Source organism: Microtus oregoni, unplaced genomic scaffold, assembly GCF_018167655.1.
Source record: "Microtus oregoni isolate MIOR12 unplaced genomic scaffold, Mior012 000000F_ref0000247, whole genome shotgun sequence".
Lineage (NCBI taxonomy): Eukaryota > Metazoa > Chordata > Mammalia > Rodentia > Cricetidae > Microtus > Microtus oregoni.
This window is the reverse complement of record NW_024543059.1, coordinates 2,182,720-2,203,739: the sequence shown is the minus strand read 5'-3', so window position 1 is coordinate 2,203,739 and position 21,020 is coordinate 2,182,720. Positions and strand designations below refer to the sequence as shown.

The window sequence follows — 21,020 nt, the reverse complement described above, 5'->3', positions numbered from 1 at the left end:
AAAAGCAGACCACATACTTCCAACATATAACGCAGAGAATGTGCATTAACTTTCTAAAACATAGGGAAGAAAACATAGTGAGGAAATACTGGACCAAAGCAAAGCGGAAAACCAGCTGGACAAACTCCAAACTCTGCACCTGCAGGCCTGACGTCAATACGCTCTTCAGATCTCCAACTCCTTCCAGCTCTGTTGACTGCGGCACACTTCTTTCTCTTGGGTTGGTTCCATTCTCTGTGAGCAGCTCACAGCAGGTTCCCACGGCTCTGGCATCTCCAACATCTCAGGATCTCCAAGGTAATTCAAGCTTCCACTTCCCAGTGCCTGGCTTCAGCAGCTTTCCTTGGCTATGGAGACAAAGTCCGTAGCCCCTTTCTTCTATCCTTAACCCTAGGACCATGCGGCCAAAGCTGCCAAGCTCCGCTGCCTACTGCAGCTGGAACACAGCCCCCTTGTTGAATTCCATCTTCACCAATTTTCTGCTTTCGATGATTTCTTTCACTAAGCCTGGCCACACTGCCCCCTCCCATGCTGGTGAAAGAGTTCCCTCTGCCTGCCCTGGGGGCTGCATGCCTCAACTTCTGGTCAAACCTGACCAAGGTTTGGCTCCGAGGGCCAAGGACTCTGGATGTAGGTGTTGTGACGCTGTAGCCAGACTTCCCTCCACCAGAGCTGCTTTGATCATTCAGATCCAGTGGGTCATAAATATCTGTCATTATTTATAGGGGAAGGTTACAAATTAATATTGGTTAATGTATAAAACAAAACTACTGTTGATTTCAAATGTTTCATACTGGTACAGGATTTTATGTGATGTAAGTTTAAAGTTATTTTTGTTATAGTATATGCATGTTTCTGTTCTTACTTATAACATTGAAGCCATACATCATACACCACTGAGGAAAACCACAAGAAAGACTTCGATAAGAAGTTTCATATTGTCTAAAAAGTGAGAGAGATTTTGGTATGTCGTCTAAAAAGCGAGGGAGAAAGCAGAAGACGAAAGAAATAAACAGGAAAAAATGGACTAAATGTATATAAAAAGTTATAAAAGGTCAAAAGGGGATGTAAACTATGTTTGTTGTGGTTTCTCATACATGCAAATACTAAATATGCTTGTTTTGTTAAAAAGTGTGTCTATGTCAGTTTTTTTGCAAGCATGGAGCTGAGACAGAAATGGTCTATTTGTGCTGTTATGGGTCTGACTTCAAAACTTTATCACTGAGCTCTGATTACTAAATTTGGGTTAGCAGAAATTCAGATGACTTTTTGGTATAGATAATGTTAAAACTGCTATATGCTGTTTTTTAAAATTGTATTATGGCTGGGTGGTGGTGGCACACGCCTTTAATCCCAGCACTCAGGAGGCAGAGGCAGGCGGATCTCTGTGAGTTCGAGACCAGCCTGGTCTACATGAGCTAGTTCCAGGACAGGAACCAAAAAGCTACAGAGAAACCCTGTCTCGAAAATCCAAAATAAATAAATAAATAAATAATAAATAAAATTGTATTATGGCTCTTCCTCTGTTAGACCCGTGTTTTATTTACTTAAAATCTATGCATGGGTAATTTAAAAAAAATCATAAGGCACAATTCTATTTTAAATTTTAAATTGCCATTTTGCTAGAGTTAAAAAATGGATGCCACATGATTTCACTGCCATCTTGATTAAAGATGACCACGTGGAGTGGGCCTAACAGATCTCCAAGATAGTTTGGATTAAAATACACCTCAATGTTTTTGTTTTTTTCAAGACAGGGTTTCTCTGTAGTTTTAGAGCCAGTCCCGCCAATCCTGGAACTAGCTTTTGTAGACCAGGCTGGCCTCGAACTCACAGAGATCCGCCTGCCTCTACCTCCCGAGTGCTGGGATTAAAGGCGTGTGCCACCACCACCTAGCTAACCTCAATGTTTTTATACTCAAAATGTACCTTGTTCTGCCTGCTAGACTTTGTTAAGAGTCACCCAGGTGATAATGGTTATAAAGACATAAAGGGATCATAAAAAAAAATAAAACAGCTAAGGTTTACAAATGTATAACAGGACTAGAGTCCCAGAGAATATACAGTTGCAACAATGGACCTTAATGGTTTTAGAAGTGCCAGTGCTAGGTGATCGTCACCAGAAGCACCGGGTACAGTGAAATGGAGCAGGCTGAGATCTAAAAATCAGGCTGTGTATGTGCTGTCGAGGGTGGGACCAAGGAAGTACTTTATTTTTGATATTGCAGAAAGCCATTTAAGAGATTTTAGGTTTTTAAATAAATTTATAAGGCTGTGAGACATCTGTGCTATAAAATGTCTTATATTTTATATCGTTAGGGTTTAAACTCTTTGGATAAACTGAGTCATAAATTTCTGTATTAATACTAAGAGGTTTAGACCTCCTCTTCTGGGGAAAGAATGCTGTTTCTATGTCAGTCACTCTGGGGTTATTAAGAGATTCAATGGCCTTGCTAATGACAGAAAACAGTGTAGTAATAAGGGGCGGCTGGGCTGCGTTCCCAGCACCCCGGCCGCCTGCTCGGCTTATGCCCGAAATAACAACACACAAACTGTATTCATTTAAACACTGCTTGGCCCTTTAGCTCTAGCCCTTACTGGCTAATTCTGATATCCTGATCAACCCATCTCTAATAATCTGTGAGAACCCGTCTTACCGGGAAGATTCTAGCCTAGTCCATCCTGGGTCGGAGCTTCATGGTGTGTGTCTGCCCGGGAGCGGGGCATGGTGTCTCTGCTCCAGCGAGCAGAGCTGTCAAGTCTGAGCTCACTTCCTGTTCCTCCCAGCATTCTGTTCTGTTTACTCCTCCCACCTATCTTCTAACCAATAAAATGGGCCAAGGCAGTTCCTTTATTAGCCAATGACCTTCCTCCATCAAAACAGAACGCTCACACTGAACGTAAAAACTTGTTCAACTGGTCTCCTTGATTAACAACCCCGCTTCCAGCTCCAACCGGCCCCTAATTAGCTGCTTCTTATCAACAGACCAATGGCTTTTGTTCGAGAACAGGTCAATACTGCTCAACTGATGGTATAGAGGTTCCAGTATCACCCCCTTGAGCCCCTGGACAGACAGGACCCATGATTGAGTCCTGTCATTGGTACTTGTGAAGGAGGAAAATGTTGGGCCCAGGGCAGCTTTCTCAGGTCAACTCGGTATACACCTGCTAAGATGGGTTCTATAGATCAGCAGGAAGGTAGGCCTGAGTCTCAGTTTGCCCAAGGGCAATGCCAGCCCTTAGACTCCCTCCTGTTCCCATATCACCCTGGGACCTGTTCCTTGCCTTTGCAGGAGACAACATTAACAATTAGATATAAACTTGTTCTGTGTTTACCCTTGGAATGACTAATTCAGTTTCTTTATTAGCTTTAATTCAAAGTCATGACAGAGTGTGGAGTTCTAGTCTTGTAAAAGCTGCTAAATTATTATAGACTGTCAGAAAATACAAGTTAGTCATCTTTAAAGTACCGATATGATTAGTTACAGAAATAAACCTTATTTAGTTCCCTGTATATGTTTTCAAAATCAAACTTAAAACAAAAACAAAGTTTGTCTAATTAGACATGCCTAGGCAGCCCTCATACTTCAGAGATCTACAGAATGTGGCATTTAAAATAATAATTAAAAAGCCTATTATATTAGACAGAGACTCTGAGATCCTAGCATTAACCCAAGGTCTCCAGAGAAGATTATAGACACCATGATGTCTCCACCTGGATTATGACGACGCTGACCACTGGACGAGATGTCCCAGTGCAACACCAGCTGCCAGGACCCTGTCTAGACTGTGGACAAACAGCCGGACCTTGGAGAATTGATTGCACCACTTTTGCCTAGACAAAACAAGGTCAGTCTTTTCCATGTCCCTCTTCCACAGAAAAGGAAAAATTCACCTTCTGGGCCTGGCTTAGACAGTTGCTGTTCTGGATATTTCTGTCTCCAATACTATGGAGACCTGGTCATGACTAACCGTATATAGACTTTGGTTCTTGTCATTTTTAATAGATTTAAAAACTATTATTTGGTCTGTACTCAGATATACTTTATTTATCCTTCAGAGATCTCTGATAGTATTAACAGCTAGGGCAGATATAATGTCAGTTTAGCAGCAAAAGGTATCCAGATTCTTCCACCAATCTATAACCAACTTGTAAGCTCATTAAAAAATGTTTTAAGGCCTGAGGATATAAAAGTTCATAAGCTTTGAGGGTCTAAAAGAAATGACTTAAGATATGAAAAATGTTTCTAATCCTCCCCATGGAGTTCTAATAAGCTGATAGAGTAATGACTACTTGCTATGTGGGTCAGAAGCTCAAGATTTTAGATTTATTCTGGTTGCCATTTAAATATGAACTTAAAGGTGTTTCTCATTGGGCCAAAGGCATCTCTGTCAAACCAGACGTGGTTCTCTGAACAGCAGAAAAATATACATGTTTCTAACCAAAATCTGTAGTTTTTGCTAGGACTCAAAGGTATGAGTCTATTCCTTCTGTTTACAGATACCCGTTATCTGCTCTTTTTCTACAATATGGGTTTTTTCTTTAAGTTAAATTTTAACTCTGTTCCCAGTTTAAACTTATCTCAATCGGCTTCCACTTGGCTGGTAGATGCGTCTAAGCATCAGTTGCTGACTATAACCTGCTCTGAATGGTGGCGAGCCCTGGACTTCCTGAAAGCTGATGTGGACCAGTCCAGCTGATATGAACACTCCCTGTTCCTTCAACAAAGTCTGATGAGTGTCCCATTGCCTAAATGTCCCCCGCCTACACAGGATTTCTCTGTGTAGCCCTGACTGTCCTGGAACTTACTCTGCTTCCAGGCTGGCCTCAGACTCACAGAGATCCGCCTGGCTCTGCCTCCTGAGCGCTGGGATTAAAGGCGTGTGCCACTGCCACCAGGCCTAATTGAACATTTAAAACATCTAAAGAAAAGACTGAAATTTTAATTTACAGTTAATAAGAGTTTTAAATCTACATCTAAAATAAAGAAATGTTAAAAACGAGTAAGAAATTAACAAAAAGTTGAAAGATTGTATAAGAACTAAAGATAAATTCTAAAAAAAAAATAATTTAGGCATTCTCCGGCTGTGTTTTCTGCTGACTTTTCCTTCTTTACCTTCAAACAGCGAAATTTTCTATGAAAAAAGAAAGAATTGTGCAGCCTAGAAGAGATCCCATTCTAAAAATTTCCCATCATGAAGGTGATCTCTCTTGATTATTAACTATTAAACAAGAAAGGAAAATAAACTAATCCTACCTTACAGCTTTACCTTGGAACTATCTCCTCTCACTAAATTTATTCTGTGTCATGGTGACTGTCTTCATCCAATTCCTTTGTCATTTTTCACTCTGAGGAAGAACTTAAGCCTGTGAGCATCTCATTTATCATTTAAAAACCTTTATTTTGTGCTTCTCTTAGTATGACTAATTTTGTTTTTAAGATTTATGCTATGTGTACAAGTGTTTGGCCTGCATGTACGTATGTGCACCACATGTATGGCTGTCACCTCAGAAGAGCCATTGGATCCCCTGGAACTGGAGCTGTGAATGGTCATGAGCACCCGTGGGTGCTGGGAATTGAACCCAGGTCCTCTGCAGGGGCAACAAGTGCCCTCAGCCGTTGAACTATCTACCACTCCAGCCTCAATGCCAGGCCGGATTTAAATGTGGGTAAACATGAATGCGTGAGACATATTAAAAGGCCTGATAAATACATACTGCCTTATGATAAATACAGGTACCCCTAACTCCCTACTAACCTACTAAAATTGTATTTTTTTGCCTATCAAATGTTTCATTAACCCTTCAAGTGCTATTTGTGTCTATGAAATGAACACCATCCACGCATCACAGCATGGAAGCCCTATTAAGTCATCACACGGGACGTACCGATTTTAATAAGGACTGTCTTCCAAACTGGTACTGGAAAAAATTAAAACTTTATTTTAATTTTTAAAAAAGGTCAAGGGTAACAAAAATAAAACAGCATCAAAATGCTTTATTTTGACCCAATTCTTTGGACGCTGTGTTGAGAATTCTGTTGGACTGGCTCCTCCTATAAGAGTGCTCCTACTGTACAGTGATGGATGTAAGACTTCCAAGTGAGGCTGAGATACATCTAGAATGACGCACAAATTTGCCAAAGAGCTTTAACTTGAACTTCCTTTCCATAACGAAAATTATAGAAGTTACAGTATCACCAAGCAGTAACATCAGACTGGGTATACTTACTCTGTGTAATAAAAAGGACATATTATTAAGCCTTACCAAAACAGTCTCCCGTATTGTGGTTAGAACTCAGTGCACTGCTGCAGACTTACTTCTCTGGCGACCTCGGCAGAGACAACAGACTGCACCTGATAGGCATTAAAGCTGTTAAAGGTGGGCACTAGATGTGTGGAGACCGGATACAGCCTGTGGGGGTCATTCTAAGGAAGTGGCACCAGTGTCTCCACAGCCTCAAGAACACCTTGAAGACAAGCACCTACTCCTAGCTATGAAAAGGCTGAAGGACTTAAAGGATCTCTTCAGACAACAAACGGGATGCTTTCACTTCTTAAAGGCAAAGATAAACTCTATTACAAATCTATCAGTAATTACAACCGTATGCTTTGCTTTTTTTCATTATTTTTCTTTTGGCACTGTTGGTACTCTGGTTACAACCCATAGTATCTTTCCTTTAATCCATTCTACTACTGGATTTTTTCCTAATTTTTTTTTTTTTTTTGTATTTTACCATGATCTCAATATATAACCATCAGTTGGGATTTTTTGTTTGTTTGTTTGTGTGTGTATGTGATTTTGTTTTGCTTTGTTTTTTAGCAGTCTAAAGGACCATACCCAGAACAATTTACACAAGCATAGCTTTGGTTTTCCTGACTCAGGTCCTTCCTGGGGCTACTTCTGGTATAATCATAATGTTCTTGCACTGACAACTTTTCAGAGATTTATTACTTTAGGTGTATGGATGTTCTGCTTGTATGTGTACCATGTGTGTGTCTGGGGCTTGCAGATGCCAAAAGAGGTCGCTAGAGCCGTAGGAACTGCAGTGATGGAGGTTGTGAGCTACCATGTGGGTGCAATCAGACCCAGGTCCCCTGCAAGAGCAATTAGTGCTCTCAACTGCTACACCATCTCTTCAGCTCAAATTCTTGCATTTTTAGTCCTGTACAATTTGTATCTTCTAGGATATGACAGTTTCAAACTTAGCTCATTATGATAAAGGGATTCAAGTCAACCCCCACAACAAAAACTCCAAAGCCTCCTCTCCAACCAACAGAAACAACAGGAAGAGAGCTTTGTGGTCTCTCTTTGGCAAGGATTACACTCCTCATCAGCACAGATTTACACAAAATAGACTATTATCCTTTAGCCCCTCGGAAAGTGTTTTGGGACCACAGCTCTGAGGATGGGGTAAAGTGAGGTAGGCGAACAGGAAGTTCTAGAGGCAAACAAACAAAAAGCAACCCCAAGGAAGACTGGAAACCTCTCCAAATTTGGTATATGCATAACAAAATAGTATGCTTTAAAATAAGCTCTACCTCTCTAATTGCCAAGAAAGATGGAGGCTCTGCTGACCAAGGACCTTTGCCAGTCCCATTCCTAGTGAAAGATCTCTATTTCCATCACTATCCAAGTACACAGGAACCTGGGCATCTCAGCGGGTGCACTCTGGACTCTGACTCATGCCTACAGCGACAGTACAACTGAGGTTCTCTCAAATTATGTTTTGGCATGTCTTGCTTTTATAAAAGGTGTGTTTGTTTAATGTTGGTCTTTAAAATGTACCGAGACTACCTAATAAACCAAATGCTTTTTGTTTGTTTGAGATCTCACCTTGAAGGTGTTCTGGAACTATGTAGGCCAGGCTAGCCTTAAACTCACAGAGATCCGCCTGCCTCTGCCTCCCGAGTGCTGGGGTTAATGGCGCGCATCACCCTGCCAGGCTAAGGCTTCTTAATGACTATTGGAAAAATGGGAAAGTTGTTTTTATCAATTTTGCATGAGAAAAAACCCCTACTTTTCCTTTGAAGCCTTAGCTCAGGATGCAATCAATAGATACATGACCTTTCATTTATTTTTGTGACAATCAATTCAATTTCCTGACACTCAGATTAGACCTATCTGCCTCCCCATGAGACTTGACTGCTATTACTGACTTTTAAAATTTTAGATGCTGCAGAAGTTACAAGTCAGTACTGTTTTAATACTTGTATTTCTTCTCCTCAAAAAATGAAGGAGCAAATACTTTAATAAGCTTTATGCAAAACAGGGTTAACCTGACACAGGTGTCTGGGTATAGCCATGACCTCTCTGAGAACTGGAAAATACTGCACAATGCAAGAAGTAAAAAACGTCCAACTTTCCCTGGTAACTTCATTTAAACTATGCTGTCATACAGAAAATGGGTAGGCCAGATCACCAGTTAAATTTGCTAGACGCAAAAATAATAATAACTTGAAAATCAAAGAAAGCAAAACAACAGACTTTAACTGGTGAAAGACAGGAGCCCTGAAGGAACTCCCAACCGGATGACAGACGGCCGGCCCCTTGACTGGCTGTGGGCCAGAGCCCGAAACAAACTGGTGGGGTGAGAACAGAGCCCACGCACTGGCAGGTCGGAGTCTGCTTACGGCGGTCCAGCTAGCACCAAGGCAGATAGTGAGGGGCTATCCAGGCAGCTACAGCCAGGGCTTTCTTTTCCTTTTTAAACATTAAAAAACCACGTGAGGTTAATATAATAATATAAATCAAAGTTGACACAGCCTAAGTACTGGCTCACAGTCAACCATCTGGAAATGGGATTTTGTCAGTCCTTAATGACTTTGTTCAATATTTAATCAACAATTAGGAAAGGTATAATTAACATATTAGCTTTTTCCATGAATGACCAGCACAGACTGTTAACCTGTTAAGAAACGCCCAACTTCTCCCACTCCAGAATATAAATATACACCCATCAGTTTCTCTATAAGCATCTTAGGTCACAGACAAATGAGATAAAGCCAGGAGCTAAACAGTCAACAAACCGATGCTCATTCTGTGCGGCTGAGTCATCCAGCTCTTGTGACGGGCATGGTGTCTGAATGTGCACGTCTTTGGGGACTTCTGGACCATCTTGCCAGAACTACAGCAGATGCTTTTGTTTCCTTGATAGAAGAATTCATCAGTGCTTCCTCTGAGGTTCAAACATGACCATGGGCCAGATCCCAAAGAGAAACTGTGGAGACAGGTGAGGACAGGATGAGAGGAGAGACTGCTCTATGCCTGAAGAGGAAGGAGGATTAACACATCCTGGGGTCTGCACGGTAACACGTGTTAGGCTGTTAGTATGAGCAGCCTGAGCACAGCAAGGGCCTTCCTGACATCAGCTCTCAAAATCTACTTTCAGTTCATCTATGCAAATGAAGTAGGCATGTAATCTGTAACTCCTAAAGGAACTGGGGGGCAGACTTGTGTGCACATACACACATGTGAACACAGGTAGGCATGTAATCTGTAACTCCTAAAGGAACTGGGGGCAGACTTATGTGCACATACACACATGTGAACACAGTGCTTGTGCAAGTCAGAAGAGGGCACTGGGTCCCCAAAGCTGGAGTTAGAGGTGGTTGTGAGGCGTCTCACATGGGTGCTGGGAATGGAACTTGGGTCCTTTGAAAGAACAGGACATGCTTAACTGCTGAGCCATCTCCCTAGTCCCTTAATCTTCAAGTTTTAAAATAGTGCTGTAATGTAGCTACCAATAGCTCCATTCTGTTGAAGTAACTCGGGTTTAAAGAAGCTGCTTCTCTAAGATCACAGAGTAGGAGATGGAGAGCGAACACTTCAGAACTGATGTCTGCTGCCCTCTACTGCTCCATAGTTCTGTTGTCTCTCACATCCACTTCCTCTTCTACCACCACCCTGCCTCACAACAAGACTTACCTTCACTTTTGGCCTGTATCTCAGGTAAAGTGTTCTTGTATATAAACTGAAAGAAAAGTGGAAAAATTTCTTAGACAAATCAACTCATAGACTTTAACTTCAGGTGTCTGTAGTTTAGACCAAGCATCGCATTATAATGCCCCATGTGGTTGGTATCACAAGTCCACCTTTGCAAACGCAGCTGGAAGAATTATTTAAATAAAGGCATGAGAAACCCAGAGAGTAACAGTTCCGTTGGTGTCTGTCTTTAAAGTGAGTCACTGCTGGAGCTGAGGTTAGACCAGCAAAGCAGAGCACACGGCAGACACTGGGCTGTCAGGAATACATCACAGTTTTATGTACACTACACTATTTAAATGCACTGGAATAGTGACAAATGTACCATGACCACAATACAAAACATAATTTTCTAATATTTCTAATAAGAATGTAAACATTGCAAGAACCTAGTTGTTAAATTTGTAAAACTTAGTGTGACTGTGCTACATTTTCCTGTACACACGAGTTCCTCAGTTTTGTTTCTCACGCACCTTCTGGTCTTAAAGAATACACGATTACATGATTTCCATTCTGTAGTCTGACCTTCAACCTCCATCACTTGTCCCTCAAGATCAGACCCAAGCCACCATGAATTTCTGGTTCAAAAAAAGGGGTTTTTTTCTTTCTTTCTTTCTTTCTTTCTTTTTTTGGAAGTTCTGGCTGTCCTAGAACTTACTCTGTAGACCAGGCTGGCCTTGAACTCAGAGATCTGTCAGCCTTTGCCTCCTGAGTGCTGGAGTTAAAGGTGTGTGCCGCCACCGCCGAGCTTCTTTTTCCTATAAACATTTCACTTTGTTCCCACAAAGATTCTGAGGCTAACGTGCCATTGGTGAAGACATGACCACGTACACATCCATTCATTAAAGACATACCCTGGTTGCTGACTACATATTAGGCGTTATTCTTACATCTGAAAGATGGCAAAGAATAGGTAAGTCCCTGCTCGGATGAACTTATACCCGGCTGGGGAGGAAGATGAGTAAATACAAACGTAACTCATCATAAACAGTTTGAGGGGTAACAGAGACAGCTCAGCACTGGTGGCTCATAACCATCTGCAGCTCCAGTTCCAGGGGACCAGATGGCCTCTGCTGGCCTTTGCAGGCACCAGGCACACACGTGGCACACAGAAATGTGTGCCAGTAAAACATAGTAAAATAAACTAAAAATATATGTGCAGGCAAAACAAAATAAAAGTAAGTTGTTTTTTTTTTAAATCAATCACAAATAGATGGTTTGAAGGAAGATAAGGCCTAATAACTGGGAAAAGGATGCTAAGGAGGTATGACTTGTCCATTTTTGCCAAAAGTGTCTAATCATAAACAGTCTCAAAGAGAACAAAGTGATAACCAAGTTATTTCTGGAAAAAGAGCCTTCCACCCCCGAGAAGGTCTGGACTGAACACTCTAAGAACACACACCCTCACACCCTCTTGTGAGACTTGGGTGTGAATGGGTCTTGTGGAACTAGTCAGCTGTCAGCCATCTACTTCTGGAGTACACATGAGGGAATCCCCAGCTCCAGCTGCTCCTGATCTCATGCACATGACACACACGACATAATGTGAGAAGGGAAGGAACTCTTTTTTCAAGGATTTCTCTGTAGTTTTGGAGCCTGTCCTGGAATTAGCTCCTGTAGACCAGGCTGGTCTCAAACTCACAGAAATTGGCCTTCTTCTGCCGCCCGAGCGCTGGGATTAAAGGCGTGCGCCACCAGCATCTGGCTGGGAAGGGAATTCTTATGGTCACCCAGTGGCAAAGGCAGTGCTGAAATGCTGATTCTGTCTCCAACATTTTATATTTACACCTTCCTTCTTGAAGCATAAAGTCAAAAAAAAAAAAAAGGCGAAACTCTTCCAATACTACATCAAAAAGCCTTTATTTCCTACCTGAAAAGGATGTGAAGATAAGAGCCCAGGCCAGTTAAAATATGCCACCATGCATGAAACTGTGTCGTGACACCAAGGATAGGGGGTGCTCTCTTTCGAAAGTTCCTGTGTGGAGAAGGGGAGGGCACTTTTATAACTGAAGATATGTTACACTTTGAAATATTGTAAAATATGGAAATTATTTAAGTTCTGTACACTCACTGTATTGTTTTCTAAAAGGGTATTGTGGAACAAACAATACTTCCAAAAGGTTCATGAAGAAATGACTCAAATTAATGTAGAAGACAATTTACTGACCTCTTATTAACTTTAATGTATTTAATTAATTAAAGGTTTTGAATAGTCTTACCCAGAATGCATCGTTCTGTTCCAGGTAACCATTAAGCCATGGAAACTGTTTTTAAGTAGTGCTTTATTAATACTTAGGAACAGCTACTTTCTGGAACTCACTTTGAAAAACACAAATACAGTTAGCTATCTGCTCAGGAAAAGGAAAGAACACACACGCACTTCCTTTCATCTCAGTATACCACTATATAGCTTATAAATTCTTTTAATATCTACGGTTTCACATCTAAGTGCTTCTTTGAGGAAGTGGGCATTAGCAAAACTGTATGTGGCAGGAACTTAAAATTTGTAGATTAACATAGTTCCCCAAGTAAGTTACCTGAGTCTGGGTGGGTCTCAAACTCTTTTGATTAAATAAGTATATATCATACTAATATTCACTAGAGAAGAATACTAATGTGGAAAGCCAACTTGAGGCCACCATACGGAGTTAGTGGGTCACACCCAGGGATGGCTACCCGCTCAGCTCTCCTAGGCATTTTGCTGGATGTTTCTAGTTCAGAAACATGCATCTAGATCTTAGTTTCCCAGGTTTCAAGTAGTCTAGGCTAGCTTTCATGTCTTGAACCTCCTACCTAGAGTGCTGGGATTATGGGCATACACCACCATATCCAGCTTGATCTTAGTATTTAGTGTATATTTATTTGTCTATATTCACATAACTTTTTAGTATAGGGATCTAAGCAAAGAATATACTTATCTATGTTTAAAGTCCCACATGTACATATACAACATATGTGGCGGGAGCATCTGCTTGTGACTCTAACATTGGGAGATGGAGACAGGATGCAAGGAATTCAAGACCACCCTTGGTTATTTAGTGATCTCAAGGCCAATCTGGGCTGTATGAGACCCTGACTCAAAAAAAAACAAATCACCCTCCTCAAAAGTAAGCTAAATAATAATCCTTACAACCGAACTTCAATAATTATCCAATTATGCTAAATCCAAGTCATCTGAACCTTCATTAATGTCTCTCTCCCACGTTACTTTGAGGAAAAGTCTAGACATATTTTATCACTAGATATTTCAGTATATGTCACTAGAAAAACTTCTTTAAAACATAGCTATAATACTATTTTCATATCTAAGGTATTAGTAATAACCCTCTAGTATAAAAACTTAATTATTAATCAAGTCCAATACTTGTGTTCATGTCTTCACAGTGAACCAAGACCACAAAGGCTAATAATGACATTGTTAACCACTGGCTTTGGTTTTTGGTGCTGGTGACAAGTGCTTGACCATCTGAGCTGATGTTAGCATGCATAATATCTCTCTCAAGTCCTTTAATCTTAGGCTATACCTCCCTCCTTCTCCTTTCCTGTAATAAATCTGCAGAGACCAGGCCACACAACTTCCAGGTTTCTAACAGTCTAAGGCCTTGCTGACTGATGCCGTCCTTGGCAAGGTTAACCTGCATTCCAATGCTTATGTTTCATGAAGCAGATTAGGTCATTTCTTTTCTTTTTTCTTTTCTTTCTTTCTTTTTTAAAGACAGGGTTTCCTTGTGCAATAGTCCTGGCTATCCTGAAATTCACTTTGTAGACCAGGCTGGCCTCGAACTCACAGAGATCTGAATGCCTCTGCCTCTCAAGTGCTGGGATTGAAGGCTTGTACCACCACACCAGTTTTCAAAGATACAGTGAATCTGTGATTAACTGTATAGTTTTTGATACACACATACAAAATAACCCAAGATTATAAAATATTCTGAGGTTTGAACTTTCAGGCAATGTAAATAGGTATTCCCAGAGTTTAATTTTACTGTGCTATACAGTGTCAACACTGGTAAAATTCATTTTAGGACACTAAAATGCCTACAAAATTCTCTGCTTAATATAATGCTTCCAAAATTATTTTCTAGGAATGAAAATATATCTTACCTCAGTGAATCACAGAAGATGTTATCTACATTCCACAATAAAAATCCCAACAAAAAGACAGTCAAGGACGTATAGCCCAGGCCTCTAAGCCATGGATAAACCCTGCAGGGAAAAGAAAAGCAAAATGACAAGTCTTCAAGCCCAGATCATGTGACAGCTGGAAATCATCATTTTTATGAGAAAGAAAAGTCCTCAGGAGACGAAGAGCAAATCCATTTATTAATTTAATGTCTTTGTCAAACATGTATTACATACTTTAAACAGATTTTTTTGAGGAGGGTCTTGCTATGTTCAGGCTGGTCTCAAATGTCTGGGCTCCTGCAGTTCTCTTGCCTCAACCTCCCAGGAGCAGCGACTACAGCAGGTTCACCACTGTGCCTAGATAGCTGCTGAACGTTTAGCTATTTAAAGGCACTGGAGAGAATGGCCCATCAAGACTGTTAAGTATATGAAGGAGATAGCCCGATACACTTGCCCAACAATTTTTCAGTGATGGGATTTCTTACTGATGGGAGAACTACTAACATTGAATCACATTCTCTGCCAGGCACTGAACACACACACACACACACACACACCCCTACATCACAGAATATACTAATACACCTGGAACTGGTTATGCCCAGCAAATACCACATTTTTTACCAAAAGCCTGAAAATATTTTGATTGTGATTTTTTTAACCTGTAGACAAAGCTGGAAAACTGACACCTTAATGATACTAACTTTTCTAACCTGTAAGGGAGTATCTCTCAAAGGGAGCATCTTTCTCAGACGGAGTATCTCTCTCCATTTACTTAGAACTTTAGTTTCTCAGGAAAATACTGTTGTTTCTAATGCACAAATCTGGAACACTGTCCAAGAATGGAGTTGTGTGACAAGAATTCTGAGTACTTCCGAGAAAACAAGACAAGGGTCTTACGAGCTCAGTTTCTTCAAAAGCACACTGTTCTCGGGATGTGTTTCTGCAGCCCTCCCTGGTAGTGGATGGGAGTGAGTTTCCTCCAGAGCACTCATCACCACTGGCTACTGCTGTCTGTTTACATGTCTTCGCCATGGGAGGCTTCTCCTGTGACTGTACACTTTACTATGTGACTCTTGTACACGCTGTGTTAGCCTCAAACACCATGTTAGACAGGACTTCTATCAGCACAATTCTGAGTAAAATGGTGATACTATAATAACCTTATTTTATTTTAGCTACTACAGGAATTGAAAAAACCCCACATTTTAGGTGTGCTATATGCTACAGAACTTATAGGCTAAGAAAATTCCTTTTTACTACTAATTGGTAAGGTCTTTTTAGATTGCGAATATGTGTCGAATTTTACAGGACACTTTCTGTAAATCTACAGTTATGTAGTTTTTACCTTTTATTTTTTAAATATGGTAAATAGTAAGAACAGACCTCGACTCCATTTTGTCTTTTCTTCCACATTTTGTTAAGGAGGGGAAGGCAGTTCTTGAAAAATCACTTAAATTTCTACCTTCTAAACTGCACAGTAAAGCGGATATTCCAGATGAACAGTGAGTACCCTCTGCACAAAACTGGACAGTGTCTACCCCACTTGGTAATGTGGTATGGGAGCAAACGTGAACAACTAGCCTCACTACATTTCTTCACAAATTCTCAAAGCAGTCGTGTGTGTGTGTGTGTAAAACCCAAAACTTTAGACTGAAGTTACCATCTTATTTTACTGGAGGGCATTTGCTTTTAGTATCTTTCTGGTTCTAGTTCATGTGACATGGTGATGAAAAAGAATTCAAATTATCCAGGTTTTAAAAAAATCATTGTATATGTATTTATTTTGTGTGTGCATGCATACAGGTGTACACCTGCAATGAGTACCAGGGTATACATGCGGAGGTCAGAGGCCAACTCAAAGGATTTGGCTCTCCTTTTCCACCATGTGAGATGGGGATTGAACTCAAGTAATCAGGTTTAGCAGCACCTTTACTCGCTGAGCAATCTTTTAGGCCCTCAACTAGAAATCTTTGTTTTCTGTTTGTTCTGAGGCTCTTGATACTAAAGACATCAGTGTGCTAGCATCTTCCAGGGCCTTCAAGCCAACTATTATACACACTCATTTATCTCTACAGCTTCTTCTTTGAGCTTGATGCTCTGGAATTCTTATGCCTTTTTAAACTAGCTAAGTTTATTGTGTTTTATTCAGAATTTTTTAGTGTTTTGTTAATGAAGGAATTTTAAGATCTCAGTCACATTTGAAAACAAAATTTGAGAATTTCTATTTGATATTAAGAACCTTTACAAAGAAGCATTTTCCTGAGTTCTAGGGATTATCAAGTTAACTAAGTCTTAAGAAGCTCACAATGAGCTCAGAGGAGGGGGTACACTCCTTTAAATGCCCTTAATCCCAGCACTCGGGACCCAAGCCGGCAGATCTCTGAGTTCAAGGCCAGCCTGGTCTACAGAGTGACTACGAGGACAGTTTTGGCTGATGGAGAAACCTTATCACGAAAAACAAACAAACAAAACCCACCAACAACAACAAAAAACCTCACAGTGTAGTTAGGGACAGATAAGGAGAAAGTGAACAACACTAAACTAAGTCATCACTAAACAGAGATACAAGAAAGAATACTTGCAAGGCAGATAAAAAATGATTTTATTTCATGAAAATTGTTACAAGTAAATACTTAAAAATCTTTTTATTATATAAAGGGGGTGGTAACTCTCTCTCTTTGTGTGTGTGTTTTGTCGGCACCTTATTGCTTTTGGTGGTTGGTTCTCCCCTTTTAACTGTTAAAAGTTTAGGTCCTGGGGACTGAACTCAGATCATCAGGCTTAGAGGGAAGAGCCTTTACCTACTTACCAAGCCCATCTGGCAAGTCCTTTCTAAAGGTATCTGTGTTTCTCAGCATGCCTATTCTATCCGGTCAGACTGAAGCTGTTTCATGTCTTGACATCTCCCTAAGGCACTCAGATTACAAACAGAATAGAGACTTGTGCTTCTGCAAAAATGGAATAAACTGAGTTTTTCCTATTCTTTCCACTAAATTCTGCAAAGCTGTGTATATTACATGTAATATTAAACAGACATCAGAAGACTTTGAAAGGTAAAGAGAAGGAAGTAAGCTAGGTATAGGCTATGAGACCTGGAAGATGATAGTGGTAAGCTCCCTGTGTTTTCTTTTAAAATTAATATTTTAATTGACACATTACAACAAATTATGATTATATATACTTATGGGACACACCCTCGTGTTCTATGTATACAATGTGGAATGACTAAATCAGGCTAATTAACATCTCTATCTCATTTGCCATTTTCCATGGTAACATATTTGACATTTACTCTTTTGAGCTGTTTTGAATGCACATAACTAACCACTGCAAACTTGCACAACAGAACTCAAGAACCTATTCCTCCTGTCTGACACTTTGCACCCTCCCACTAAGATTTCCCCCAACTGCCTTGCTGCCCCACTCCAGCCTCTGACAACCACCATTTATTCCACACTTTCAAGAGTTCAGCACTTTCAGTTTCTGTATGTAAAAAAGACTGTGTGGTATACTTGGATTTTGATGTTTTCAAGACAGGGTTTTTCTGTATCCCTGGCTGTCCTGAAACTCACTCTGTAGACCAGGCTGGCCTCAAACTCACGGCTGCCTCTGCTTCTCGAGTGCTGGGTTTAAAAACATGCTCCACCACTGTCAAGCTAAAACTGATTTCTTAAAAATCACATTTATTATTTACTTATTTATTGTGGTGTGTGCACGCAGGTACCATGGGGCCCATATGAAGGGCAGCTCACAGGAGTCGGTTCTCTCCTCCCACCATGTGGCCCCACAGATGGAGCGCAGATGTCAGTCTCGGTGGCATTTACCTTTTACTTGCTAAACCATCTCATTTAGCTTGAGTGGTATTTCTACGTAGGCCCGGCTTATTTTATTTAGCACAATACTCTTCAGATTTACCTACCATATGCATTCTTTTTTGTTTGTTTGTTTGGTTGGTTTTTTGAGACAGGGTTTCTTTGGGTAGCCCTGGATACCAGGTACTAGCTATGTAGACCAGGCTGGCCTCGAACTCACAGAGACCCGCGTGCTTCTGCCTCCCAAATGCTGGGATTAAAAGTGTGGATGACTACTACCCAGTACCATATGCTTTCTTTTGGGCTAGCATACTCTGGACTTGGAAGGGAACTAGCCAGCATGTGAAGTCTAGGCACAGACAGAAAAGTTCCCAACAAAATCTACTTTCTACAGTCAATGAATCATGAAAAGGGCCAGCCTCACAAGACAGAAAACTTAAAATAATAACTACCTTTTTTAGTCATACATCACACACACACACACACACACACACACACACACACACACACACTGTAGTTCCTTCCCCAAGCCATTTAGCAAATTGGAAGTCCAGATTTCCATCCTTATTAGATATCCAGGAAGAAGAGAAGGATCACAAGTTCAGGGCCAGTCTGAGCAATATAACAAAACTATCTTGTCTCAAGTGACAGAACCAGAAGACATATTTCCCTTTCCTTGAGTTTTTAAAGAAAATGTACTACAACTGAGGCAAAAATCATAATATTATCTGATGTGGTTCTAAATTTATGTAGAGAAAATATTTTAGGCAATTATATTTTAAATGGAACAAGACATGTTAAATTATTCTCTTCTCCACCTCCAAAATACACTGAATCCCTACCCCTAGTACTTCAGAATTCGACTTTATTTCTAACTAGGGTCACTGCCAATATTCCAGACGAGGCTAGACTGGAACAGGTCTGTATTTTGAGAAGACTGGTGTCCTTACAAGAACATGGCCATGTGAAGATACAAGGGGAAGACCAAATGACAGCAAAGGCAGAAACTGCAAATGAAGTAAGGCCAGAGTTGCCAGCCAACCTCCAGAAGACAGGGTGCGGTGGGATGCACGGAGACGCCTGCAGTTGTAGTCACAGGCTCCAGACCCGAGAGGCAGTGGATCCCAAATGTCCCCAGAAAACTACCACGGGCACAGAAAGACAGGTAAGGTTTCTGCACCACACTAGAAATGGACAACATTAGACCTTAGTGGTTGTATACACACATGGAGAGCAAACAGAGCACACTACAGAGATGATGGAATGGAATCTAAAAATGGCCAGGCTATACATTAACTGGCTTTTTAGAGCCAAATCCCTATGGTGGAATACCTTGCTCAGCCTTGATATAGTGAGAGGGGCTTGGTCCTGACTTAACTTGGTATGCCAGACTTTGTTGACTTCCTAAGGGAGGCCTTATGCTCTCACAGAAGTAAAAGGGTGGGGGAGGGTGGAATGGGGGGGAGTGAGGGAGAACTAGGGCTGGTATATAAAGTGAAAATAAATAAATAAATAAATAAATAAATAAATAAGGCCAGGCTGGGTGTGTGGCAGACAACTTTAATCCCAGCATTTGGGAGACAGTAGTAGGAGGATCTCTGTGAGTACAAGACTAGCCTGATCTGCACAGTGAGTTCCAGATCAGCCAAGGATATAGAGTAAGAATCCATCTCAGAACAAACAAATAACAACAAAAGGAAATCTAAAAATATAACATCAAAATTATGAATATTTGGTTGCTAAAAAGATTCTGGGGGCTGGAGAAATGGCTCAGCAGTTAAAGCACTGGCTGTTCTTCCAGAGGACTCAGGTTCAATTCCCAGCACCGACATGACAGCTCACACCTGTCTGTAACTCCAGTCCAGGGCTTCTGACACCCTGACAGAGACACATGCAGGCAAAATGCCAATGAACATAAAGTAAAAATAAATTATATATTTAAAAAGGGTTCTGAAAATAATATGTAAGATAAAGTCAGATTGTGGGAAAATATTTATAAATTATATATTTGACAAAAATTAAAATCTTAAAACTTGTAAACACAAAAAAGTTCCCTTGTTAATTCTTGTAAATCCAAGAGTAAATGAGCAAAGGCACAACAAACATTTCACTAAAGAGAACACACTAATGGCACAAGAAAGAATATAGGAAAATACATTTAACATGATTAACTATTAGGAAATGCAAATTAAAAGATACTAGTGTGTACCTTCATGCCTTCATGAGATAAAAATTGTTGATGAGGATGCAGAGAAATTGAATCACTCGTACATTATGGGCAAAAATGTAAAAACCATGCTGGAAAACATTTTTTTTCAGTTTTTAAAAAAACTAAACATACAATTACCACACGGCCCAGCAATTCCACTTTCTACAAAAACACAGATGCTCACAGTAGCTTTACAACAGCCCCAACCTGTAAGTTACTCAACTGGGGCACATCTACACCATGGACTACAGCAGCAAGAGAAGTCCACACTACCATCCAGAGGATTATACTGAGGGTCAGAACAATCTTTAAGGCTACACGCTGTATGCTTTTATTTATCAAACTTTCTTGGACTGACAAAACTATAAGAAAGGACTAGGAATTGCTGGGGGTGTGCACAGGGAGAAGAAGGAGAGGGGTAAGGGCACAGCACGCACCCTTCTGCTGATGTGCCAGCATCAGCTCCTGGCTGGGATACTACGTTATACATGCATTTCTACATGATCTCAAAATAAAAGGCTTATTTTAAAAACAAAAACGGGAAAACTGCACAAAACGAACCACTTACAGAGCTGCGCGTGGACTGTATGGTTAGGATCTATTTAAAGTCATCTCATGAGTATTATTTAATTTTAATATATATATGCTCTTAACCTCTGAGCCATTTCTCCAGCCCTACAAACACATTCCTTTAATGCAGCACTTTTCAAGTCTTTAACATCCTAGTCAATAGTATCCATATTCAAGTCTTTAACATCCTAGTCAATAGTATCCATATTCAAGTCTTTAACATCCTAGTCAATAGTATACATATTCAAGTCCTTAACATCCTAGTCAATAGTATCCATATTCAAGTCTTTAACATCCTAGTCAATAGTATCCATAT

General features: G+C 40.5%; 1 protein-coding gene across 2 annotated transcripts in view; it reads right to left on the bottom strand.

The window, feature by feature from the left end:
• Window positions 1–5,921: 5,921 nt before the first annotated feature.
• LOC121449950 (alkaline ceramidase 3) overlaps window positions 5,922–21,020 on the bottom strand; it is a 67,036-nt gene continuing 51,937 nt past the window's right edge. For both annotated transcript variants that reach the window (XM_041654606.1, XM_041654612.1), the window contains exons 8-11: window positions 14,090–14,191; window positions 11,856–11,960; window positions 9,929–9,974; window positions 5,922–9,221 (exon numbers count right to left, since the gene is read on the bottom strand). In XM_041654606.1, the coding sequence (XP_041510540.1) occupies window positions 9,168–9,221; window positions 9,929–9,974; window positions 11,856–11,960; window positions 14,090–14,191 (307 nt within the window). In that variant the 3' untranslated portion in view covers window positions 5,922–9,167. The remainder of the gene's footprint in view (window positions 9,222–9,928; window positions 9,975–11,855; window positions 11,961–14,089; window positions 14,192–21,020) is intronic.